At 43.2% G+C, this 27,541-nt stretch overlaps 1 protein-coding gene across 6 annotated transcripts in view; it reads right to left on the bottom strand.

Annotated features, from left to right (window-relative positions):
• DIAPH2 (diaphanous related formin 2) overlaps window positions 1–27,541 on the bottom strand; it is a 1,317,111-nt gene that overhangs the window by 837,513 nt on the left and 452,057 nt on the right. For all 6 annotated transcript variants that reach the window (XM_075572809.1, XM_075572806.1, XM_075572807.1 and 3 more), the window contains one exon: window positions 4,930–5,241. In XM_075572809.1, the coding sequence (XP_075428924.1) occupies window positions 4,930–5,241 (312 nt within the window). The remainder of the gene's footprint in view (window positions 1–4,929; window positions 5,242–27,541) is intronic.

The raw sequence follows: 27,541 nt of genomic DNA, 5'->3' as shown, positions 1-27,541 counted from the left end.
GGGAAATGAACCAGGTCCAAACTCAGTGCCAGTCAGTGTCTTTACTCCCTGAGCCACTCCTTCTCCTTATATAGTATGGAAGCAGGGGGTCTCTGGAGCTGAACCCTGTTAATTCCAGCCATGGGATCCCCTGCTCCTGGAGATACTTATCTCCGTAAGGGGCGCCAGCAGCTGCTCTGTTCGGCTATGAGGGTTCGAGTAGTGGCGGAGATTCTAAGCTCCCGCTTCCTGCGAGCCAATAGGAAGTCGAGACCTCATCGGTGCGGCTTCTTATTGGCCCAGGTGACGTGGGAGCTTTAAACTTTAAAGCCCAGCTAGCCCAGCAGCTATTGGCATCTACAACGGAGGTACTGTATCTTCAGAAGCAGGGGGTCCCCAGAGTTGCAATTAATGGGGTTCATCAAGACACCCCCTGATTCAGTGCTTTGTAAGGTTGTTTCTTTAAAACAACTTCTTTATGTACCAAAGGAGATTGTATACACAGAAAATGATCCAGGGCAGCATATAGTCTGCATATGATATTTCCCTTCCTGAAGAATTAAATAAGTAGAATACTGATATACTGTAAAGCTGCTGTACTACAGTGGCGGCCGCCTTTATCCTAATGCGGCCGCCACCGCGGGAATTTTAAAAACGCGGAGGCGCGCTGCTTCTTTTCGGCCTGTTTCCCGCGCCTCGGGCGCTTTCAATGATAAGCGCCATTAGCGCTTATCTGATGATGCGGCCGCCGCGCGGGAAACTCCGATACAAACGGAGAAAATGCCCGGATAAATCCGGGTAAGTGTTAGAATAAAGGCGGCCGCCACAGTATACGTGTTTTGCCGCAGCTTTTGCAAAGCTCTGTTTACATTCTGCCCCAACTCTATGCCCTCCACTCCCTGCACATACAAGTGCTGAGTTGAGATGGGCGAACGTTTTATCAAAATTCACCCCAAAAATAGCATTTTTCCCATTTTCAAATACTTGCCCCACTAGGTTTAGAAAATAAAAAAAAATACTTGAGAATGCGAAAATCAACTCGAGTTGGCACTGAGAACTTGAGCTTGTAGACGAAAATGAGCAAGTTCGCATGGAGAAGTTTATCTTACAGATCAAAATGTGCTTTACCAGAATTTAGAAATTAAGGAAAAAATTTGATATACCGGATTTTAAATTCACATTTATGGAATTTTGAATCACGAAAGCCGGGGTCTGAAACTCAGACCTCAAGGGCCACAAACAGGCCATATTTTATGGATATCCCTGTTTCAAAGACTGGACCATTGATTGAGACACCTGTGCTGAAGCAGGGATATCCATAAAACCTAGCCTGTTGGTGGCCCTTAAGGATGGAGTTTGAGACCACTGCTCTAAATGGCACTTGTTTTGGGGGAGAGGGGGGCGGGATTCATACAACGTGTGGTCTGTCATTTGAGCTAGCGCAGTTCACTCGGCTCTAGGTCGTTTCTGCGCGCTTTTCGTACTGAACTGCTTTTCCCCACGCTCTTCATTTTGACAATAACTATTACGATTGTATCAGACATTTATCGATCTCCCAATAAATATGTGCTTCAAAAATGTTTGTAGCATTCTTAAGTGGGGTTTTATTATGTCTTGGGGCTCAATTTGTTTTCCACAGGAACGCATCTCCAGTTAAATAATGGAAGTCAAAGGGAAAATAGGTTTCGATATATGGAATACCGCCTTGCTGGCCAACTTTCCAGGAACGTATCGGTTCCATGTATTGAGGGACTCCTGTATTAGTTTTCACTTCTAACCCCAATGGTTCCTGCAAACAGCAATGCAGTGAAAAATCATTTATTCATGTCCTGGCCACAATTTTTTAAGAATCAGATAAAGTGTCTGACATCTCAGTTACCAGCTTTTTATGGTTACGTCACAAGTTTTTTTGCATTGCCCTTGCATTTTTTTTATTTTAAAAATCTGATGCTCTATTCAGAAGATAAGTGTTTAAAATATTAAATGGAAGGTAAAAATGGAGTTCTCCTAAGAGCACTTTTTTTCTTATTTTTATATGTAAAGCGTGTGACAATGTATAATTCTACCAATCAACCTAAACTGCCAATCGTTTTGTGCTCCTGTTATAAATCTGTAAAAATCCTGATTGTGTGCCTACTGAAATGACTGCCTCCTAACTTTGTGCTGCAGTCTTTGAAATGCTGCAGCTGATATGTAACATTATATAACTAAGTGTAACACATTATTTTTATAGCTTTCAGAGCAATAGACATTCTGTTCTTTGGAACACAGCAACAGATCTGTTTGTGATACTTTGTCACCAAAGGGCAGAGCTAAAAAATGTGTGTGTCCGAGCCTGTTTTAAAAGAGGAAGTGGATATGACTTTCTAAATGGTTGCTTTACAACCAAAGGATGAACAATACATTTAAAAGAAATCATTCAAGTAAGGAGTTAAAAAAAAAATGCACATAGGATTTTCCCCATTTTGCTGCCTTAAGAAAATATTGCTTTTTTTGCAGGACAAACTAACATTATAGGAGTTAACCCTTCTGGCTTCTGGGAGGATTTCTTCTTTAATGAATTCACTTTGAATAAATAGTCCACATGCACTTTCTAGTGTATTAAATCTCAAGCAACCAGTATGTGTCCCATGGCAAAGCCCATTGATCGCTTCTTTGCAAAGATTTCAAAGTATTGTCTAATTATGGCTTTCCCCGTGGGGTAAAAGTTCATGCTGTACCCTCGTCCAAGTGCCATATTTACTCTTTCACAATGTTTACAAGGAAGAACAAGATAAGTGCGCTTTCACATTGGGTGTCTTTGGGTGTCATATCGTGTGCACAACTATAAACAACGATCTATGAAATTGTGTTCAAATAACTTGCTCTATGCTACAACGCAATGACTACATGTAATCTGTTCTATAGTGTACTAATAATTACCATCATTGTTATATACAGTGCAATACATAGGGATATTGTGACTTTTTCTACCAGAGGAGCGTGCAACGTACTGTAAAGGAACAGGGTTAATCCCAAATCAAGATTTTAGGTTAAATAAACAATATGTCTCACACAGACTCAGACTGGCTCATTGGGCAACTGGAAAAATGCACGTAGGCCAGACAGACACCCCTGTCCCCCCAGTACCATGCTGGTCAAGGAAATCAGAACTATACATTGAACACTACAATATGTAGATCTTCACAGCAGTCGATTAATATGGCAGTCACTTTGCTCTGCAGCTTGTGTGTGTATGTTTGCGCATGTAACTACAGTATGAGTTAATGCATGTATGAGTGTAAGTATCTTAGAGTTCGTATGAGTATGTATCTGTGGGTTTATGCATGTACTGTATGCATGTATGTATATTTGCACAAGTGAATGTGTACGTCAGGAAGTGTATGTATGCATGTGTGCAAGCCCTATCATAGCTTTTCATTATCAGTTACAATCTGTTTCTCCTGACACGTGTTACTCTATTCTCTCTTCTTTATACTTCCATAACTGTGCTACTTTTAAGCAATTACTCTAGGCAATATATTTGTCATAGAGATACTGTAATGTGAAAGATTTTGGGCTCCAGATTATGGAAGAGAAATATGTAGGATATAGATTTGTTTCTGATACATACTGTATATTCAGAAACACATACCTACGAGTATCTCAAAGGCAGCTCTGATTTTAGTAATGTATTCATTCACTTACAGTAGGTGTTGGGTATATATATATATATATATATATATATATATATATATATATATATATATATATATATATCGTGTATGGTTGCTGTACCCTATTCACTTATGTAACTATATGTACAACAACTTTGTGAATCCCGATTAAGGGTCACAAAAAGATTCCCTCTCAAATTGCACTCATGCCTATAAAATATTATATTAGGCAGTAATTGCTCAGAGTGCCTTACTCAGACAAATGCTTAAACATGACTATACGAGCTATGGATAACTCCAAGAGACTACACTAAGTATAAGAGAAAATACTAAAATTTTATTAACACATATTTAGCATCAACAAACAAAGTGAATAATATATATATACAATGTGAATAAAATCCCCTCAGTGAGAATGGACCACCTGCATATACTTACCATATACTTACCGTTTGTTTTTCCATGACTCCCCTGGGGATGGACCCCTCAATTGGAAGATCTTTACCCTTTGGACATTTTACTATCACAGTGTGGCATGGATGGTCTCATGGACGATGGTAACTGATGTGAACTGTTAACCATTGTTGATCCCATACTAACAGTCTCTTTTTGGTACTGTGCCTGGTTTGCCTTGATTATACCAACTGCATTTACGGTGTATGTATACAATATATGTATTTGACATCAGCATGTATTAGGCAATTTGGTGCATGTGTTATCTATGCTTGCTGTGTAGTTTTATATTTACTAGGGGTGAGGCCGGCCTTGTAGGTTCAAGGGGTTATTGTTAACCCCTTGTTCTACATATATTTTGTGCTTATAGGCTTTTTTCCTCTTGCCTTGGGTATTAAGGGTCCATCATTATCTTGATAGGGGATTTCCCCTGTCTGATACATATTCTTTCACAGGAGGATGTTAGGGTTTGTTTTAATATTTTTTTTGTATTTCATGTTTGATTATTTGTGCTGTTAAATAAATCATAATGTTCTTTGATATTTGTTCTGAGTATACTTGAGTGCTGAGTTGGGACGCTTTTCTTTTTCTTTTCATTGTTTTATATATATATATATATATATATATATATATATATATATATATATATATATATATATATATATATACATATACACACACTATTAAAGATTACTTTTTAACTTGTTCAAACACCAACCTATGTTTGCGCCAATATAGGACATTATCACCCTTGATACCAGTATGACACTGGTTACAAATAAAAAGATATTGAAAATAGATACATCATAGAGTATTACAGTATGTAGGTTAGGCATGTTACCTTTGACCAGTTGATTCTCTTCATGGTGATCTCGGGCTTATATACTTTCTTGGGTTTCATTCCAAATGGCAAAGCTTTTGGAGCTGGAACCAGAGCAGGAGGAGGGCGCATGCTTCCAAAAGGTGGCGGTGGTGGAGCTGGGCCTCCAAATGGTGGTGGGGGAGGAGGTGGTGGAGGCCCACATCCTGGAGGAGGTGGTGGAGGTGGGACTCCACCAGGTAATGGAGGTGGTGGTGGAGGAGGAGGGACCATGCATCCAGGATTAGGTGGTCCGCCGCCAGCTGGCGGTGGTCCGCTTGGAACGTTAGCAGCCTGCAATACAAAGCAAAATACATCATAATCAATGTTATCTGATGTGATAGAAACTCTCAAACATACAGCAAGGGTTTTAGCAAGGTACAATACATACCTATAACCCGTAAATAACATTAGTATCTCGTTGTTTTTTTAACCTGGTGAAATTGTTTGTTAGATGGTAATCTATCCATGTACAACTCTGCTGTTCTATGTCTGTATACACTTCCTGCCCTCCTCTTCCCATGTAAATGTATTTCCTCTAGGCCGGGATGGGCCAACTCCAGTCCTCAAAGACCACCGACTGGTCAGGTTTAGGATATCCCTGCTTCAGCACAGGTGGCTCAATCAGTGGCTCAGTCAATGACTGAGACACTGATTGTGCCACCTGTGCTGAAGCAGGGATATCCATAAAATCTGACCCGTTGGTGGCCCTTGAGAACTGGAGTTGGCCACCCCTGCTCTAGGCCCACTAATAACTGAACGATCACACAAACATGGGCAGCATTTTGTATCTTCTTTTCAGGAATCAAGAAGCGATGTGCATGACAGGCTTGTTAATGCTCAATAACAGCTGCAATTCTCCTGATTTTCCTGGGAGACTGCTTAAAAAACTAGGATTTTATACATCGTCCTGGAAAATGGGTATTTTACCAAAGAATGATTAGGATATTTGTCTTGTGTGCTCTTAAATCTCCCTACTAGGGACAAACGTTGGACTTATGACTGTAAACCATGGACACTATGATTGAAAAAAATATATAAAACAGTAAAACAAGACAGGATTCTTCTTATAATTTAGCCAGCTAATACTGTTGTTTTCATTGATGTATTAACTCCAGCACAGCCAAACAAATAGACAGCACATTATTAGTCCCTTAAACAATTCAAAGGTCAAAATCAACAGCAAATACAACATCATGTACTGCATCTTTACAGTTCTTGCACTGGCATAGAAATTAGGGTTGCCAGGTGTCCAGTATTGAACCAGACTGTCCTGTATTTGGACACCCTGTCCAGTAAACAATGAGAGGTAATTCTGGACATGTATGTGTATACCAGTATTACCTCTCTGGATATAGTGACTTGACCGGCTATATAGGATATAGGATTTCCCTGAGCTGGAAGAGAGCAGGGCTGTTGCTAGGAGGCTGGGCAGCTTCCTCCATCCTGATTCGCTGCTGCTGGTTATTGCAGCCAATCACGAGGAAGTGTCAGGAGCCTAGGGGTGGGGCCAAGGAGAGGAGGACACAGCATGGAGCTGATAGGGGTGTGTGTCGAGTGTGTCACACCTTTCACCATTGTGTCCTGTATTTTTGGAGAAGCAACATGTCAACCCTACAAAGAATAATGATAATTCAACATTTACTAAACTTACATAATATCAAGGGAAGCATCTCTGCTTTGAAAGCAATGCAATTGAGGCAAAATAAAGCCCTGACATGCAGAGTATAACAAACTAGGTGTGTGTGTGTTCTCCTTTTTTTGCATTCCAATGTCCCTGGCAATAACAGAAAGAGAATATAATTGCGTGCGTCTAAATTATCATCACAAATCTGTCATGTTCACATTATCTCCACTGCAGAAAATCCATCTGCTGAAATGAATTTAGCAGCACAGCTCAAAATGCCAAGAATGAACTTACAATTGGTCTTCCTTATCTTCCAAGTTTTTTTTGGGAAACTTGGAAACCCTCATATGCAGGGTCCATAGAGGCCTACAATATGATGTTGTTTATACTACAGGGCCACATTTATTGAACGAATGTAATAGTCAGCATATGTTTTACTGAAAGAAGAGATAATCCTTAAAAAGCTGCAGCTAGGGAATACAGGCTGCTGACAAACTCACATTCATTCATCTAATTCAATGTTGAATTCTTGAATCGCAGAAAAATCATAGTTGCCAAATTTGAAAAATGTACTTCGAGGATATGTTTAACCTCACACAAATAGGAGTGTCACGAGTAACAGAAACGGGTTTCACAGGGTTGTGGAGACAGTACATTAACAATCCATACCTAGCTGAATAAACTGCTTTCAATGCAATAGATTCCTTTGACATTTAAAGAAGCAAATCAAGCCATTTTTTTTATTTTCTTATTTTATAGGATCTAAGCAGGGCGTCTTCGGAGCTGAACCCCATTTATTTCAGCTCAGGGGACCCCCTGCTTCCCCGAGATACAGACATCCAAAGGGGGTGCCAATATGCCAGCACAGTTTAAAACTCCCCCGTCATGTTTGGATTAGCGCTTTAAGGAATTTACTAAAGCAGAATGGCCTTAATATAAAGGTTTCTTATCTTTATCTTCTGCATCAAGTTATTGTACCTACAGTAATACAGGTTTCTCAAGATACAAAAGTGACGGTTGTCTACGGTGTGAATGTACATAATGGGATGAGATGCTGCTTCTGCGTCCCCTATCATCCTTACCAAAAAAAGCCCTTTTATTTCAAAGCTGAACAATGTACGAAAAAGTGACATACATCCCACCTGGTGTAAAATGCTGTAAAACAGGATGTATTGGTGCGTTATTTATGTGAATTATTTAATAGGGTTGTGGTATTGTACCGTGCCTAATTATAACTTGGGAACAGTTTGCCTATCATACTCGGCAAAAAGGTTTTGATAACAAAATACTAATTAACTATGATGCAGTTTCATGTTTGTTTGCAATGTCTGAAGGTCTTCAACAAAGCGAGAAATTGTGGCTGTGGAGCTGAACCCAGAATACTGTACATTACTGTATGATTCTTTCCTTTACGTGACAGCTATATAAGGTCATTCACAGATTACAGACAACGTGACAGTGGAAAGGGATTTGGGAGTAAGTGCTATTTATAATCCATAATAAACTGGAGTTACATAATGTTTCCAGAAATGACACAGAAGCTTGTATTAACATACGAAATGACATTGTTATGTTGAATTTAGGTGGCCTATTCAATACATATTATAAACCCCTTACTCCTATGCATATTTTCAAGTGCTGCTTATTTTTGTGTTTCAAAAGAAAATTCTCATGCAGCTGTGTGTAGCAAACCTACATGCACAGTATCTGCTAACATTTAGCCTCCAATGGTAAACTCCTGTGCAATTACTATAATTATACACACCTTTCTGCACAACATATTTAGAAACAGACGTATCCTTATATGGTGTGGCACGGTGTTATTCCCCAATCAGGGATTTATGTTGTGCTGCAGGTTTCTACTATGGCTCAAAAAGAACAAAAATCCAGAACATGCAAAGTTGAAATGATCATATATTGCTGTAACAAGACTGATGACCAGGGAGAGAGCGGGTGGGGAGATAGAGAGAGAGCAGGGTGGGGAAATAGAGAGAGAACGGGGGGGGGGGGGGGAGAGGGGAGGAGAGAGAGAGAGCGGGGGGGGGGGGGAGAGAGTGAGAGCAGGGGGGGTGGAGAGAGAGAGCAAGGGGTGGAGAGGGAGAGCAGGGGCGAGAGAGAGAGTGCAGGGAGGGAGAAAGAGCAGGGGGGGGAGAGAGAGAAGGGGTTGGGGAGAGAGAGATAGGGGGAGAGAGAGCGGGGAGAGAGAGAGCGGGGAGAGAGAGAGAGCGAGGAGAGAGAGAGCCGGGGGTGGGGGAGAGAAGGAGAGGAAGAGAGGGAGAAAGGTATAGAGGGGAGAGGGAGGGACTGTTATTGGAAATGTCTAAATTGACTGGGCTGTAAACCAGACTTAGGCCGTCACCCGTCGCCACCCGCGAAAGTTATAATTAGATTTTCCGCGACTGTCGCCAGTGACGTCACAAAAGGGGGCGGGTCGCAGTCTCTGATTGGTTTATAGACAGTCACATGTGGCGACTGTCTCTAAAAAATCCAACAGACCCGGCTTCAAAAAAATTTGCAGTGACGTCGCCGTCGCACTTACGACGGAGTCAATGTATTTGATTTTGAGCGACATTGCGTCGCCGTCGCAAGGCACTATAAGCGAAGCCTTACTGTCGATGAACGGAATGACAGTTCCCAAGACGAGCGAACGGTACCGAGAAATATTATTGAATCGTGTTTCAATTACTTCATAGTTTAGCTTTGGTTATTACCAGTGGTTGACAAATCATCAAAAAATCTACTCGCCACACAAAAAAATCTACTCGCCACCTAGTACCAAACGTGTGCTGCTTGGGCCAATATTTACTCGCCCGGGGGTTAAATCCACTCGCCCGGGGCGAGCAAATGTATAGGTTTGTCGAACACTGGTTATTACACATTGGAAGGTCTCAGAATACATCTCAACATCTAACCAGATTATAGCGTGCTCTCACTATATACAACACCAGCAATATTAGTGGCACAATACAGTATATATTACATTTTCCAGAGGTTCAACAGAAACAGATCATATTCCTCTCTGTTTTTCATTTGTGATCCACAAATGACTGAATGTGCACAGCAGCAATATATAAATGAAGAACTATTTAATAAATAATATGTATGTATTATTTAAATATTATGATAATGTTCCTTTGCAAGAAGCTTCCTGGCAATGTAACATTCAGGAATAAGAGTAATCAATAGATATTTGCTGTTGATTAGTTCTTTACCTACATGCTCAGTTTAAGCATCCATATAGTTTGCATTAAAAGAAAGACTGAGATGCTAATGACAGCAATAAAAACACTTTTTAATTCCTTAGCAATTTTAGCAAAGTTCATTTACGTCAATGTGGTCATCTTCACTTTTTGATGAGCGTTACAAATCATGGATGGACATTGATTGCTAGCAACAGGGGTCAGAAAGGGTACCAGTTTGTCTTAGAAGACAGCTTTTCCTAATGGTCCTCTGCTGCCAATGCAGTGTATAGGTTGCTCATTTAGCATGATAAGCATGATATACCCTCAAGTGAGAGCTAACCTTTCTATGAAAAACTGAAGACGCAGAAGGAAAAAAAAAAAGATGTTTATACCCTGCACACATCTGGATTATTTAGAATACCAGATAATACATTCAGGTTACCCTGGGAAAGACATATTGGAAATCAAAATAGACGACTAGTATGCCTAGTATTAGTGTCAAGTGAAGAAGATGTTAAAGACGTATTGCATTTTAAATCCTCCAATTATAGAGATGTTCTGCCTGAGCAGTAATGAACGGTAAAAAGATCTGTTTCAGTTTCTCAAGGCAAAGCCTTTGTGAGGAACACTCCTGTCTATGAAATTGGACAGAATTGCCCCTTTGAAAGTGTAATTGTTTCCTCTGGAGCATAAAAATATTTGTCCAAATAAATGTCCTGGAATAATTTAGTCACTGTGCTTGGAAATATTAGAGCTGAAGCAGTTCAAAGAAGAACACTTGGAGGGTCTGTTTTTTAAGTGATTGCATTAATACAAGGTCATATTTAATATCCCATACCGTACCCCTTCCATTGCAGCAGGGCCCGGCATGATGTTCTAGAGAAAAATGTGTTCTAGGTCATCCAACACTGAAATGGTCATGAGTACTGTATGTCAAAGTTGTGCTGTATATTACATATATTACAGTATTGTAATGTACTGTACAGATGTAGTAAGACTTACTGTCCCTAGCGCCATGGACGAACAAGCAAAATTCGGCGGCGCTGGGGACAGTGTCTGCCGCGACTGCGCTGTGGGGTGTCCATTCTTCTCAACCTGTCGTGCTATAACCACTGAGGTAGTAGCTCCAAAGAAGTTGAGCCGTGCTACATGTGCATATGCACTTTTACTACGAGTAGGATGACATTCCTTAATTCTTTTCTTGGGTAAACAAAAATGCAAAAAAATGAAATAAAATAATGAGGTAAACGGTGTCAGTTGACGGGTCTGATACTATAGAGCGGCGGGTCGCAACCCCCTGGGGGTTGCCAAAAAAGAGGATTAATTCTGCGGGGGGAGCCTGCTTTTGAATGAGACCCTCAGAGCTTTAAATCTTCTGATACATTCCGTCATATTGGTAGGTTTTCGCTCGCCTCGTTTCTGCTTTACTGATCAGTTCCCTGAAGGTGTACGGCTCCTCCCTTCAGGATCGATCCTACCAATTCTACAATTAGCATAAAGGTATAATACACCTATAGTCAGTCTGCACTTCACTCTCTACTGAAGAGCAGGTGAGTGACAGAAAGAAGAGATATGTGTAAGTATTCATATTTCACACTAGGATATGTTACATAGTTGCATAGTTACATACAGTAGTAGATGAAGTTGAAAAAAGACATACTTCCAAGTTTAACCGATGCTAAATTTAGACGAAATATACTTTATCCTATATCTGTACTTACAGTATATTGATCCAGAGGAAGGCAAACAAAAAACCCCCAGTGTTATATCATAAAATGATATCTCATAAGTGGAAAAATAAATTCCTTCCTGACTTCAAGAATTGGCAATCAGATTACTCCCTGGATCAACATCCTTTCCATGTTTACTTATTTGATATATCCCTGTATACCTTTGCTTTCTAAAAAGATGTCCAACCTTTTTTTTTAACAAATCTAGTGTATCTGCCATCACAGTCTCCATGGGTAATGAATCCCACATTGTATTTGCCTTACTGTAAAGAACCTTTTCATTTGTTGTTGGTGAAATCTCTGTTCCTCCAACCTTAAGGGTTGTGTGCACTCATAATTTACTTTTATAATAAGGAAACTATGTTACTGGCTTTGACCAGCTTTTAATTGCACTAAATCACAAATAGCATATGCTTCATTTATTTAACCCCTTCAGGGAACACATATATTTCACAAGGTTTAGTTCACAGGACAATAAGACTTTTCATATATTCAGTGTAGATACATGCTAAATAGAGTATACCTTGATGAGGTTGGCGGCTTTAATCATGTTTTGATAAAAAAATGCAACCAAATGACTCCTTTGTTACACATGTAACCTCACCCTCTGGGAGATTCTGCTATTACATGGTGTATAGTGCTGGCTACCTGTTGGCTCACAGGATGCGGAGTGGTCCGCCAGTGGTATTAGGGATGTCTGGACAGGCTTCTGGGGTACATCACTGGTCTTTATCTGGAACGGTACAGCACCTCCATCTGCTGAAGGCTCCAGTAGTGTGAAGGCAATTTCCAGCAGAAGAACTACTCCACTGCCCCCAGACAAACTGCACTCTAGGCAGGAGTCTATTAACTGGAACCTCTTTATTCCTTCTGCTTCAGCACAGTATAACACAACTGCATCTGCTCAGTACAGTTCACACTGGTCTCCAACCTCTGGATGGTCCCTGGACATACACCCCTGGCCGAGGGCACCAGAGGCAGCACTTACTCTTCCCTGAATCCCTAATAGAGCCAGGGGAAAAGGTATCACCCCACTCCCCAAGGGGAGTGTATAGTGGGTGCCAATGCTGGATACACTTCTGTGTGAGTATCTGTCTGTTTCAAGGGAAGAGACACTGATTAAATTTAGCTGTGCAGCCTCTTAAGTACAGAGGGGGAAGGTACAAGGTCTGAGCACAGGATTGAGCAGAACACAGGCCTTGTCCCACCTCCTCCCCTGCCACTCAAGAGAGTTGCTTACTGTGGGGAAAATCCCTGGATTGGTCCTGACATTGCCTACACTTCTCAAAAACCCAAGTGATTTAGATCGGCGCTAAGCAACAACTGTGTGAGATCATAAATATGAAGTGAATAAAACTGGGTGTAAGGTGAAATAGAAAAATTCTCAACCTTCAAAGGGAATTGTACAGATTCCCTTAAAGCAACAGTGAACATCCAGGGTAGGAAGGGAGCGATGATTCAGGAACACCCCAAAAATAAAATGAACAAATCATGGTGCAGTAAAATCACAAATGTATGATGAAGCAAAGAAACTTGGCTCATATAGATTTCCTACTTACAAAAAAGCAGGGGAAGAATCAGCATTTACGGGGAACAATGTGTGTAGGAACTCAGGAGGGCTCTCACTCAGGAGGGCTCTCACTCAGGGTGATACTCATGAGAAAACACAGCAGAAAGAGACCATAGTGCAGACCAACAAACGGTTTATCACAGTAAAAAGGCTTAAGAAATGCACTCACAATGTGTACAGCAAGAATAGGCACATACACTACCGACACACTTTATTAAAGTGTGGCCGGTACCGCAAGCCGGGAGATTTCCCGGCTTGCTAGTGGCCGCCCCTCGGCGTGCCGCGCGTCACCGACGCGCGGTCACGCGTCATCGGGAGCCTGCGCCCCCTGCACGCGCGTCCAGGGCTCCCCGAGGGAGCCCTGGTGTCCCGCGATCGCGGGACGGCGGCAGGGGGTTCCGGGGGACCCGGCAGACCCGGCAGCGGTAGGGAGAGCGCCCCGATCGGAGGGCGCTCTTCCGCTGCTTCGGCGCGCGCCCGTCACCCTCCGGCGCACGCCAGGATACTGCTGCGGCCAAGAACGGGCAAATGCTCGAATAAACTTGGCCGCAGCAGTAAGATAGTTTTGAAGTAGTAAATCTCACGTCAGCTTCATATTTCTCCAGATGAAGCTGACGCCAGTTCAACGAAACGCGTAGAGCTTCAACTTTGCATGCAGTAACCCCTGTTCCAGAGGTGAAGAGACTACTGTGCCATGTATCCGTTCCTTCTCCCGTCTAACCGGAAGCTGTCCAGCCCATAACGGATGTGACGTCAGACGCCATCCAACGCTGTCTTACTGTGGGAGCTTCGAAGGAAGATGGCCTGATCACCACCTCTCCCGACGTGAGTGTAGAGGGAGAAAGGGGGTGGCCCGGGATTAAAGGGGTTACACCCCATTTGGCCATCCCCTGACCTCACCCGGGAGTCAAAGGGTTAACTGGGCTAAGACCCAGAACAGTGATTTAACCCCTGTAATGACATGTACTTGTGTATTCCCCTGTTCCATTGTAATGTCTGGTTTAATCAGTGTCTGCATCACACACACACTGGAATCCATCCGGGAGCACAAGGGTTAATAGTCCTTTAATGATTATAGCTCTTTGTGAAGTTTTCCCGCCTTTTCAGGCACCATTTTGCAAGTCCCCATTGGCTGCCATTAGGGCTCCATGCATTCTAATGGAGAATCTTGTTGTTTTAGTCCTGTTTCCTGTAAAGACCAGCAGGTGGCATCCGATAGGGAGAGCGGCGGTTTCCCATTGAAAGTCAATGGGCCCATCGACTTCAATGGAGGTTCCTCGAGGTAGCTTTCGAAGAACAAGTTGGCTGCCGTCCAGACCGCAAACCGCAAAGCGGATACATTTTCAATAGGAGAGCTATGATCACTTACAAGTCAAGGTCAACGTCAAGTGGCGTGGGAATAAACAGTTCTAGGGCCCCTAGGAATAAAATTCTTTTTGCCCCTAGTTCCTAGGCTTCCCCCCACTCGACCACAACCTGGTCCCCAAATCCTGGACCCCCGATAAGGGTCGAACCGAGAAGAATGGGTCGCGCCATAGGCTTTGCCGGCGGCGGCAGAAACGGCTCAGAAAAATGACAAAGTGTGAAATGCAGCATTTTGGTACTCCATATCTCCGGTTCCGGAGGGCCCAGCGGATCAAGGTTTGGGGTGTCTGCAGTCACTGCTCCGGCATCACTGCAGAACCATCCTTGACCCTCCTGGATCAACCCGACGGAGTATGGACCCCCTTGAATGTTCGGGACTTTTCCCATAGACTTCAATGGCGGAGAAACCCGTTGTTTTCAATGGGGATTTAGTGAAAAGCTGAGATTTCTTTTTTAGCGGAGATTTTTGTATTAAAATGAAAAATGATTTAATGTGCATTTGTGTAACTCCGGTTCCATAGGTCGTAGCAAGTCGCTTTTTGGACCATATGGTGTCCCAGTTCCGGCCATGAGAACTGAGAAGTTTGGTTCTGCTAGACCCAAGAGAACCAGATATTTTAATACGTTTATGTTTTATGTTTAATACTGTGTCCCAAGGTATGGACAAAGACTCAGAGGAATTCCTTTGCATACCAGGATAGCAGATGGCCCTAGAGGTGCCCCAATGTCTAGGATTTAAGTATTTGTTCAAAGGGTCTTGTCACTCTCCCTGATGATTTAAGGGCGGAGGAGGCTCAAACCAGAGCAGTCTCCAAGTGTCCCAGTTATCACCTTCCAATAAAGGTTATCTTGCTAGAGATCCAGCTGGGTAGACTGGCTGGCATTCCATTTGCCTATGGGGGGCTACAGAAATGAGACCCCAGAGTTCTACTGCGCATGTGCCAGCTAGCAGGGGGACCTGTCCTAAAATGTGTTCCCCCATCAAAGATTGGCTGGAGATAATTGAAAACCAATCTCAGGTACTTAAGGTTAAGGATAGAGGGACAAAAGGTTTATAAACTGCTGTCCACCCATATATCCTTTGTCTTTATTTTGTCTTCAATTTATCATCTGATGGCTACCTGATTGCGAGAGAATTGCTATGCTATATACTTCTCATTCCCCAACCCCAAAGTAAGTGTACTTCTTGTCTGTTACTGTATTATTCGTGTGTTCACCTATCCTAAGGAATAAAATCACTTTATTATATCTAAGACTCGTTTCAGTTCAGACCCAGTGATAAATATATATCATCTGTTATATATATTTATGTGACCTTATACAGCCTGCCATAATCTCACCATGACAGTGAGATTTACTGCTTCAAAACTATCTTATGTGCCTATTCTTGCTGTACACATTGTGAGTACATGTCTTAAGCCTTTTTACTGTGATAAACCGTTTGTTGGTCTGCACTATTGTCTCTCTCTGCTTTGTTTTCTCATGAGTATCACCCTGAGTGAGAGCCCTCCTGAGTTCCTACACACCTTTTCCCCCGTAAATGCTGATTCTTCCCCTGCTTTTTGTAAGTAGGCAATCTATATGAGCCAAGTTTCTGTGCTTCATCATACAATTGTGATTTTACTGCACCATCATTTGTTCATTGCCTACACTTCTAGCAGGGCTTACATGTCAGGGAGGGCAGACTGGTAGCCAAAACCAGGCATGGCTACACACAGTCTTAGGTTCTAAATGTAAACATGTCACTAGTATATTTTAGCCCACTTTGGTATTAGCGTAGGATATGTTCTTTGTTTTAGCTTTAATCTTCTGACTGAAATGACAGAAACCAACTTGCACTACTGCAGCAGCCCGCCTCTTTCTGTGTCTCCCCAGCAGCAGTAGCCCGCCTCTTTCTGTGTCTCCCCAGCAGCAGCAGCCCGCCTCTCTCCATGTCTCTGTCTCCCCAGCAGCAGCAGCCCGCCTCTCTCCATGTGTCTCACCACCAGCAGCAGCAGCCCGTCTCTCTCCATGTCTCCCCAGCAGCAGCAGCAGCCCGCCTCTCTCCGTGTCTCCCCAGCAGCAGCAGCCCGCCTCTCTCCATGTCTCCCCAGCAGCAGCCCGCCTCTCTCCATGTCTCCCCAGCAGCAGCAGCAGCCCGCCTCTCTCCGTGTCTCCCCAGCAGCAGTAGCCCGCCTCTCTCCATGTCTCCCCAGCAGCAGCAGCAGCCCGCCTCTCTCCGTGTCTCCCCAGCAGCAGTAGCCCGCCTCTCTCCATGTCTCCCCAGCAGCAGCAGTAGCCCGCCTCTCTCCGTGTCTCCCCAGCAGCAGCAGAAGCCCGCCTCTCTCCGTGTCTCCCCAGCAGCAGTAGCCCGCCTCTCTCCATGTGTCTCACCACCAGCAGAAGCAGCCCGTCTCTCTCCATGTCTCCCCAGCAGCAGTAGCCCGCCTCTCTCCATGTGTCTCACCACCAGCAGCAGCAGCCCGTCTCTCTCCATGTCTCCCCAGCAGCAGTAGCCCGCCTCTCTCCGTGTCTCTGTCTCCCCGGCAGCAGCAGCAGCCCGCCTCTCTCCGTGTCTCCTCAGCAGCAGCAGCCCGCCTCTCTCCGGGTCTCTGTCTCCCCAGCAACAGCAGCAGCCCGCCTCTCTACGTGTCTCCCCAGCAGCAGCCCGCCTCTCTCCATGTCTCCCCAGCAGCAGCAGCCCGTCTCTCTCCGTGTCACTGTCTCCCCAGCAGCAGCAGCCCGCCTCTCTCCGTGTCTCCCCAGCAGCAGCAGCCCGCCTCGAGACACGGAGAGAGAGGCAGGCTGCTGCTGCTGCTGCTGCTTCTGGGGAGACAGAGACACAGAGAGAGGCAGGCTGATGCTGCTGCTGGGGAAACAGAGACACGGAGAGAGGCGGGCTGCTGCTGCTGCTGCTGCTGCTGTTGCTGCTGCTGCTGCTGCTGCTGCTGCTGCTGCTGTTGGGGAAACAGAGACACGGAGAGAGGCGGGCTGCTGCTGCTGCGGTAGTGCAAGTTTGTTTCTGTAGTTTCAGTCAGAAGATTAATGCTGTAGGGGCCCATCAGAAGCAGGGACCCCCGCAGAGTTCATCCTTACTGTTTTCAGGGGCCACAGGTCAGGGGAGGGGTGCTCATGAACTGGACATTTAAATGTAGGTGTTGCGGCTAAAAAAAAAGTTGTGCATCCACTGCTATAGAGCAATAAGCTGGGTAAAGTTCAGGTAGCAATGATTCACTAACTGTGTATAACCACATTTGGGGGGAGAGGTTGCCACACATGCACACACAATAGGCCCTTATTTAATATGCAGTGGGGCTGTTTTCCACTGGCTTGTAACATTCTCAGACCTATAGCATGGAGGTGAAATATTCCAGAAAATGGGGAAGATGGCAATAACGGGACCGTCATTACTATATGTTTAAACCTCAGCACAGTAAATGCAATGCATATTCCCATGTAAGCAGGAGTAGCTAACCGCGGACTTAAATAGCTGACAAAGAGACTTTATTTTCTGGAGTCTTAGGCACCACAAACTAGATTGAAAGCTCTCTGGCCCAGAATTGGCGATATCTGCTATCAAGGTCAATGGCAAAAATCGCCTAACTGGGCGCGATACAGCGGGACGCGGTTTTATGCCTCTGCGACATTGTGTCCGTAGTTTTCTGTTGTGTTCAGTGCTGGTTTCCCTGCTAATTCTGTAGAACAAATATATTATTTTTTAACCAAACACCACAAGGCAACAGGTTAAAACCGTTCAGCTAAAAAAGGGTTAAAGGTGTCGTGTACGCAAATACAAAGCCTACTGCATATTATTAAATCACACTCAAGATAATCTAATAGAATGAAAGATTATTTGTTTTTGTTATAAACCTGGAGGCAAGATTTATCAAGCACTGCTGAATTGCTCAGCGGTGGAAATTATGGGTGGATCTAGACAGACAGATTTATCAAGGGGTGTGAATAATTACAGTAACTTTACACTCTGATAGTGCTGTGGATCTCCAAGCACTTTGCAAGAACAAAGACTACTTTAATACAGTTTTTATTCCTCAGTTACAATTGGTGATAGTTCTGTTCCTCAATAGTACAGGTGACAAATTCCTAAATCCATAAAATTAGAAATATGTCCTGATATAATAAAATGTTTAATATGTTTATATATTCTCGCTTTTACCATTGTTATTGTAGCTATTATTAAGCTGTAATGGTTATGATGAAGAATGGTGGTATATTAGAAATTATTCATATAGAGTACTAATAATGATGAATAATGCTTAGAACAATAAAACAATCAAGTTCTTGTTCTGAAGAGCTTACACTTGGATTGCTAATAACCTTTGGTATTGAGACATAAGGGCCAATTCTCACAGCTCCGAAGTGCGACAACCCGCTTGTAAAGTTGTATTGACTATTGGCAGCCAGAAAACCCATAATGTTACAATGGATAAAGGATATACCCCCTAACATGGAGATGCTAAACAAATATTTAACACAATATTCATGTTAGATAAAATAGAAGCCGAAGCCAATAAAGAGATAAAAACGGAAACACTATTTAAAAAATGTGATCCCTTTAATGAGATGTTATCAGACAGGGACAAACAGGTTGTGATGCGAGTGCGTGACCTGCCGTCGCGGTATGTACTAAAAAGTCTGGTCCGTGAGAGGCACAGAAGGTGATGAGGGGGGAAAAGAATAAAATATCTAATGTCTGTTATCCTTAGATAAGATAAGGACCTATAGCACAGAAACAACAAAAGGAACTGTGGGTAATGGGGTGGGGGGGGGGGACGGTACAGAGGGAAATGATGCAATGCAGATAGGACTGACTCATCGATTTTGATATTTAATTTAGGTTTTTGTTTGTCAATGTCTATAGTATTTGTAATTGTAATATATTATTTACTGGTTTAGTGCACTGTTAAATGTAAAGGAAAATTGTAATCACTGTAACCTGGTATTTTGTGGTCTTGTTGAAATGTAATATGTCTTGTTGTTATGGAAAACTTATTAAACATTTTCAACAATAAAAAAAATGTATTGGCACACTTTGCTGTTCTGTAAGCCCTGCTCACATGTCCAAACTGCGTCTAAAAGGCTTTATTAGAAGCAGTTTCACCCGGCTCTGACAATCTGATCGGTTTGTCTGAAAAGCCTCCAACTCGCATTTTATGATAAAAACTGCAATTCTTGTAGCTCCGTTATGCAAACCGCTTCTTAAATCCGCACATTTTTTTCATTACTACAAATTACATACAGCTGCAGTGGCCGTTATTCGAACAAATCACGGCGCAGATGTCGTGTACTCTGCTGTACTCCACGCAGCATGAACGAGGCCAATCGCCCCAGGCACCCGCGCTTATCGCGATTGCTTTGTTTGAATTTCATGGATTCTGTTTCTTTGGTTGCAATGAAATGAATGAATTGCAATATGTACAGTACTGTCCTACTGTGCTACTGAGTCAATGTAAAGTGTTTATAAAGCAGAACTCTAAAATGCCATTTTCTGCACTCGCGTCTTAAGGCGATAAGGTTGGAAGACATCCCGCGTCATGACATTGGTATTCTGAGGTACACAACGCGTGAAGTGTTCGAATAACGGCCGCTGCAGCTGTACAGAGCTTGAAATATGTGATTGGCTGCGAGAGCATCTCTGATGAAGGTGCTTGTATGCACCGAAATGTTGGATGCTACTATGATGTTTTTAAGTAATTAAAATTACCCTTTTTTCTACCTATTGAATTTCTTCCTATGTTTGGGGTTCTTGACTCTACTTTTTCATGATTACTACATCTTGACCGGATATCTTGTGTTAGCATCCATCTTTGATATTTTTGTATTGTCTTAGTCCCCTGGCAGGGGCATCCCAAGTGGCTGGACCGGATTATCTATCTGAGAGAGCATAACCCATAAATCAGACTGGGGATGGAGTTAGCACCACCTCCGGTCATACCGCTTCCAAAGCAGGTATAATCCACGTGTTTTGGGTGGTAAACGTGCGGTTTGTCACTTTTTACAGAAGTGGTTTAGAAGAAGTGATTTGCAATAGAGAAAATAGTTTTGTCTCACATTCCACTCTTCTTGTGCACATGCCAAACCACGCGGATTGGCACTGACATCTTCGGAGTTACGAGAATAGGCTCTATAATGGACCAATATTTACTTAAAAGAAAAAAAGTGCTACTGCATAAAACACTGCGTTAGAACTTAAGTTACAAGTGGATGTCTTAGGAAACCAGGCTAGTGAACATCTGCACAGAGATCACACAATAGGTTAAGAACCATATATTTACTTAGAAGGGCTATTCCATAAGACCCCTTCTGTGCTGGCAGGCACCACACCGTCCCACTCAAGGCCATGTTTACTAAGTGGTGTTACTCCATAAGACACCTTCCATGCCTTTATACACCTTAAAGCTCATTCACATAAAAGGTGCCAAAAAGGGCCATGTTTACTAAACCATTTGAATGTGCTCACAGGTGGTATTTTCGTTTTATGCACTGTACGGGGGAGGGTTTGTCACTTTTTTTACCCACCATGACCTATGTAACGTGGTTGAAACCTATTCCAGATTCATATTGCATATCCAGTATAACCAGCCTCACATTGATGAGACCCAAATGGACAAAATAGCTGTCTGTGAGTAGGGTTACTGGCTTTGCACTTTAACAGAAGAATAATGGGGAGCGCTAGAAAGTGCTAAATGTGTGCAACATTCAAAACAGTAGTGACAAAAGTGTAACAAAATAAATAAATGGAATCAACCATGTACTGTATTATAGTGATGTTCGTTTTTTCTTCTTCAAAAAACAACACTTATGCACTTATTTAACCCAGGCTGTGCTGTTAAGATGTGTAATACAGCAGGCATAAACTTATAGGGATCCATGTTAAAATAGATAAGAAGCAAAAAGTAACACATCATTTGGATGTCAGTACTGTACGCAGAATCCCTGGCTGCAGGGGAAGCACTGTATGCTAAGAGATAATGGGGAAGCGCAGGGTTGCAGACCTGTCTGAGAGATGACTGTGCTCACACATGGTATTTTTATTTACGAATCCGTGCTGGGAGGTGTCTTATGAAATAGCACAGCTTTGTAAATCTGGCCAAAAATGAAAACTCCATGGAAGATACAGTGCAAGTAATGGGGATCGACACAGAAGACGAAGCTTAGGAAGGAACAATTATAGAATGCATAAGCTCCTTTGAGTTATGTACAGATATTCCCCTCTGTACTACTTGAAAAGCTGAGACCTTAGCAATGAAATCTAACAAAGACCCTATAGAAACAGTGATCTATAACACAGAGTGCTTATTAACAACATACCCGTATTTATTGTGTCTCATCCCCTTGTTTATTAAGACATACTGTATACAGAAATAGTGTGTAACCATAAGCTTTCTTTGAATATGCTTACTGATCCCTATTTCTAATTACTGCCTGTTAGCCTTGAGAGCAGGAAGCCAGTTCACTCACTAAATATATAGAAAGCAAAAGGATGCAGTAATTGCTATATGCCAGAGAAGCGGTTACTGTTTATGAGTTACTTTATATGTACAGTGTACTTTTCCCTCGATGCCCCTACGTCCCTTTAAATGTCCCTTTCTCTGTCAACAACTGACCAATGTAAGTGCTGCAGATGTGGATAGCTTCATTGTTTTCACTCTGATGCAGTATATTGGGGTAAAGTGAGATATACAGTACTGGGATAGCATTGGAATACTATGAAACCTATGATATTCTGTCCGAGTTACACTAGATTACACTGTGTAATTGTTCCTGCAATGTGCTGAAATTATCATTTTTTATTTCCAGTTGCATCTGACATTTCTGACCTGCCTAAGAGATACAGTAAAGTATAGGATTTGGTTGGGGTTTAATTATGCGGCAGAAAAGGTTTTAAGCTCTTCGGGTCAGGGACTAGAGTGGGGGGAACCAGTCCAAATCCATTTCCCGGATTTTTTAGACCAATCTCGACCCCCTCCCCCACCAAAATCAGACTACGGATTGGGCAGTAAAAAATCCAACCCCCATTGGATTCAATATGGATGGATGAGAGAGAGAGAGAAGAGAGAGAGAGGAGAGAGAGAGAGAGGAGAGAGAGAAAGGAGAGAGAGAGAGAAGAGTGAGAGGGGAGGAGAGAAGGGGGAGAGAAGGGGGAGAAAAATGATTGAGGATGGAGAGAGAGAGAGAGAGAGGTGAGAGGGAGAGGAGAGGGAGAGGAGAGAGCGGACAGGAGAGAGGGGGATAGGAAGGAGAGAGATTCTCCCCCTGCGGATTAATCCGTATCCGGATTCTTAACAGCCCGGCCACGGATTTTGAATTTGTCATTAAAATAAAAAGGGGTAGAGCGTAACACAATTTGGCTATAATAGTAATAAATGCATTCTCCTTTGGGGACATAAGAACCTACCCCACACCTAGAACCTTATACTCCTTACGCCCAATCACTTATTCTACCGAAAGGCCTCACTAGTTGATACATAGTCCTCACGCTGTCCAGGTGTTCCCTGGAGGCAGATGTATTATTATCCTTGGATACACCTTCCCTCTCTCCTCTCCCCCCACCCTCTCCTTTACCTCCTCCCCCCCCCACCCCCCTTTTTTTTTTTTTTATTATTATTTACCCCAGTACCTTACACATGACGATTCCCACTCACGTGGTTAAGTAGGGCTCGAAAAACTACGTGAGTTTATTATGCTTTTGTTATTGTATATGATATGCTAAATATGCACCTGATGTCTTTTTTTTAATGTATATCATGCATTTATGTATAATAAAATACAAGTTATAAAAAAAAAAAAAAAAAAAAAAAAATCCGAAACTGTGAATTTGCCTTTTTCAGATCGATTCATGAAAATCCGCGGACCAAAGGATATAAAAACATATAGAGAAGTAACAATACTTAGGTGATTCGCTTGTGTTTCTCAAACGCAATTTACTAATGGTATTCCAGTCACTTTTCACACTCGCTAAGTGACACTTCACTGAAGGCATTAATTACATAGAAGTGATCCAAAACCAAAGTGGATTATGTGATTTTGACATCCTTATCCGATGCAATAATTAAAATTAACACACAGTAAATAAAGTGCAATTTAATGAGCTTCTTAATATAGCTGTTTTCAGAGATTTTTTCTTCCCCATAAGGTAGTAAAACAAAGACAAATGCCTCATTCTTCTGAATTTATCTTCTGACAGAAACCTTTCTCACTTACTGCCCCATTTAATACGTGTGCAACACAACTACACTTCCCAGACACACTGACCCACCCTCTTGGCCATACTATAAAACACATTCCTCTTGTATGTACAGTGTTCCCATTGACACTGAGTTTCCCAACATGCACCACAACTTAAAAGGTAAGATATTTGCGGCAGGAGTGGGACTCCATTCCAAGGCTGTGGCCCCGCTCGCACTGACCGCGCTCATGCTTGAGAGCAGTGATGTCACCAGCTCTCCAAGCATGAGCGCCGGGTGTTCTGGCTATTTTGCAAGCGCGGGGGTGGGGGAGGGGGGAATGCATTGGGGGCTTGTTGAGCGCGCTTCAAACTCACTTTTTTTTCCTCCCCAAGCGCCAAGTATGGAAGAGTGTGCGTGCACGCGCACCGCGTGAGCAGGGACGGGACAATTTAAATTGCCGAAACTAAACTCGGCAAAGCGCCGCACGATCAGCGCTAGCATGGCCGCAGCCTTAGGAGCTTTCTTCTCTATTGGATACATATATCCATATTTTGGATCCTTCTATATTATAAATATTATTTCTGTAAAGCTCCTTGCTCATGGCTGATGCTCTCTAAATACAAACATACATACATCATCCTATTGAAACATACACTTCTACAAGAAGAACTACATTAAAAATAAAACAATATGAGCTGGCTGTTGTATCCACTTGAACCCCCAAAAAGTACCCTTTATTATTATGATAGGTCAGCTGTTAGTCCTTACATGACTGCAGCCAGAAGACCTAACTAAGTCAGGTTTACTAATACATTAAGTGCAGATGGTAAGGTTTGGGACTCCTACTCCTCCTAATTTGGACATGGTTGATTCTGTCTAGTGAACAGAAATGTGCAAACGTTGTCACCAAAGCTCATCAAATTTGCACTTTTAGCGTTAAAGAAAAATTAGCAGTTTTAAAAATTCACAAGTAAAAGACAAACATTAGATTTTTTCATAGAATAAATGATGCCGTACAGCGCTTTCAAAATCCCACTTCTTCTTTCTTGTCTAAATTTAGCATAGGTTGAAATTGATGGACGTACGCCTTTTTTCAACCTCATCTACTATGTAACTATGTACTGTAGTGCCGACGAGTATTCAAAAACAAATCTGGGGCAATCACCAACAAGATCCAGGTACATGCTGAGTACATGCTGCAACATTTCAGTGACATTTCTGCTGACAGACTAATGGCCCATTGGATTAACAGTGGGGGTCCCTGGCAGTACCATTCAGTTTGAACGGGACTGCTAGGGACCCACCACACTGTTAATCCGATGGGCCATTAGTCTCTGCAGAAATGTCACTGAAAAATTTGCAGCATGTACTCAGCATGTACCTGGATCTTGTTGGTGATAGCCCTAGATTTTCCAAGGCAAATTTAAGGCAAGGTTTAGAATACTCGTCGGCGCACCTGTAATGTACATCGCTTTCAAAATCCCACTTCTTCTTTAAGTGTAATGTGTCAGATCAGTTCATTGGCGACTAGCCAGGATAAGTAGCACTAACAAATCCTGCCCTCATGGGAGCTTATTCTGGCTACAGTGTTGCAAGTGTCCACCTGGCTTTAGACACAGGAAAATAACTAGACAGAACATTGCAACATTAGATTCCCCCACTTCCTGGTTTAGCCCTATTTAAGGACACGGAAGTTCCTCAGTCACTTGTGTTACAACTTTGGTCCTCACTCTGTTTATGTCTCCATTCCTGTCTCCTGCCAGTGTAACCACTGCCTTACTGACTACCCACTCATCCTTAGTGTGTGTATATATATATATATATATATATACAGCCCAACTGTATGTGTGTGTATATATATATATACAGCCCAACTCCGTTATAGCGCGGTCCTCAGGGGCCACCCGATCCGACCGCACTATTACCGGGGTCGTGCTAATATTTAAAAAATGGCCGCCCGATCGGGAGGAGGGAGGGAAGAGGTGGCCGGCAGCCCTACACGTCCCCCAGCAGCCACTGTAACTTCCCCTAGCAGCTTCACTTCCCCCAGTAGTCCACACCGATCCCCCCCCACCAGCCATGCTCCGATCAACCCCCCCAGCCATCACCGCTCCAAGCAACCCCCCCAGCCAGCCCTGCTCCAAGCAACCCCCCCAGCCATCACCGCTCCAAGCAAACCCCCCAGCCAGCCCCACTCCAAGCAACCCCCCCAGCCAGCCCCGCTCCAAGCAACCCCCCCAGCCATCACCGCTCCGACCCGCTCCGCCCCCCCTCTGCCAGACCCGCTCCGAGCAACCCCCCAGTAAGCTCCGCTCCGACACCCCCCTTTCCCGATGCCAGCTCCACTCTGACACCCCCCTCCTGATACCAGCTCCTCTCCGAAAACCCTCCTCCCGATGCCAGCTCCACTCCGACAACCCCCCCTCCCTATGCCAGATCTGCTCCAATCTCAGCAGCCGAGACCACAGGTAGGGAGGGGGTGTGGGAGGGGGGGGGTGTGTGGTGTGAGTGTGGTGTGAGTGTGGTGTGTGGTGTGAGTGTGGTGTGTGGTGTGTGCAGTGTCCTGTGTGTGCAGTGTGCTGTGCGTGCAGTGTGCAGTGTTCTGGGAGAGTGTGCTGTGAGTGTGTGCAGTGTGCAGTGTGTGCAGTGTGCTGTGAGTGTGTGCAGTGTGTGCAGTGAGTGTGCTGTGATTGTGTGCAGTGTGCTGTGAGTGTGTGCAGTGTGCTGTGAGTATGTGCAGTGTGCTGTGAGTGTGTGCAGTGTGCTGTGAGTGTGTGCAGTGTGCTGTGAGTGTGTGCAGTGTGCAATGTGCAGTGTGCAAAAATAATTATTTATTTTTTTAAATTCGGGGTCCATGGTCAAACCGCGTTATAAGCGGATCGCGCTATAACGGGGTTGAGCTGTATATATATATATATATATATATATATATATATATATATATATATATATATCACTATCCTGAGGAAGTTTACGTTTAGCTGACCGAAACGTTGGATGCAGTGCCTTTATTATACATCAATACAGTTGTGTCTACTACTTGGCTGTGTGCTGTCTCTTCTTTCCGGATCCACCATCTGGTAATATCTGCTTTTTATATATATATATATATATATATATATATATATATATATATTTTTTGTGTATATTTCTACACTAGATTCTGCTCCTGAGGAAGCTGTATGTTACACAGTGAAACGCGTTGAGCCAGAGAAGCTTGCTGCAGCTGCCAAGACGTGAAGACGCCTGAGTTCTATTGCGGATCCCATTGCTGTCCGTCGTTATACCCCTCAACCGGATGCGGTCACCCGCTAGTCGGAAGTGACGTCAGACGCCATACACCGGCGGCAAGGTTGGAGTAACGGGAGGACGGGAGCAACTTTTACACCTTGGATCGGCGCCTCAACTGTCTCACGATACCATTACATGTACAATTATTTGTACTTATTGTAAGTACATTTCTTATTCCATATCTGTGCGATAAACATTTGTTTTGCAATCTAGACCATTGGTCCTTTTTGTTTATATTGCATATACCACACCGGGATCTGAGCAATACGACATACACATGACCCGTGCTTTGAATCCTTCCTGGGCCAGAATATACCATGAAATGTGAGATTTAAACTCTTCATATCCTGACTGAGTCAGACCACTGCGTTTTTACTTTACACTTGTTGTAAGTAGGAATTACCAAAGAGTCAAGATACCAACTTAGCCCTGACTGTGTTAATATACTGCACAATCATTGTTTTTATTTTCTTTATTTTTCATGATGTGTTCCTGATCTCATCGCTCCCTTCCCACCCCAAACCAAGCCTATTTCTACACTGATACAATCTGGATTTCATTGGTGGAAATTAACTTCCTCCCATTACAACCATCGCTGGGTTAAATCAGAGTAGCTATCTACTAGGCTACAGTTACAAGGGTGTCATATACATATACATAGA

This window comes from Ascaphus truei, chromosome 16 (genome assembly GCF_040206685.1).
Source record: "Ascaphus truei isolate aAscTru1 chromosome 16, aAscTru1.hap1, whole genome shotgun sequence".
NCBI classification, from domain to species: domain Eukaryota; kingdom Metazoa; phylum Chordata; class Amphibia; order Anura; family Ascaphidae; genus Ascaphus; species Ascaphus truei.
This window is presented reverse-complemented; position numbering and strand designations above follow the sequence as displayed.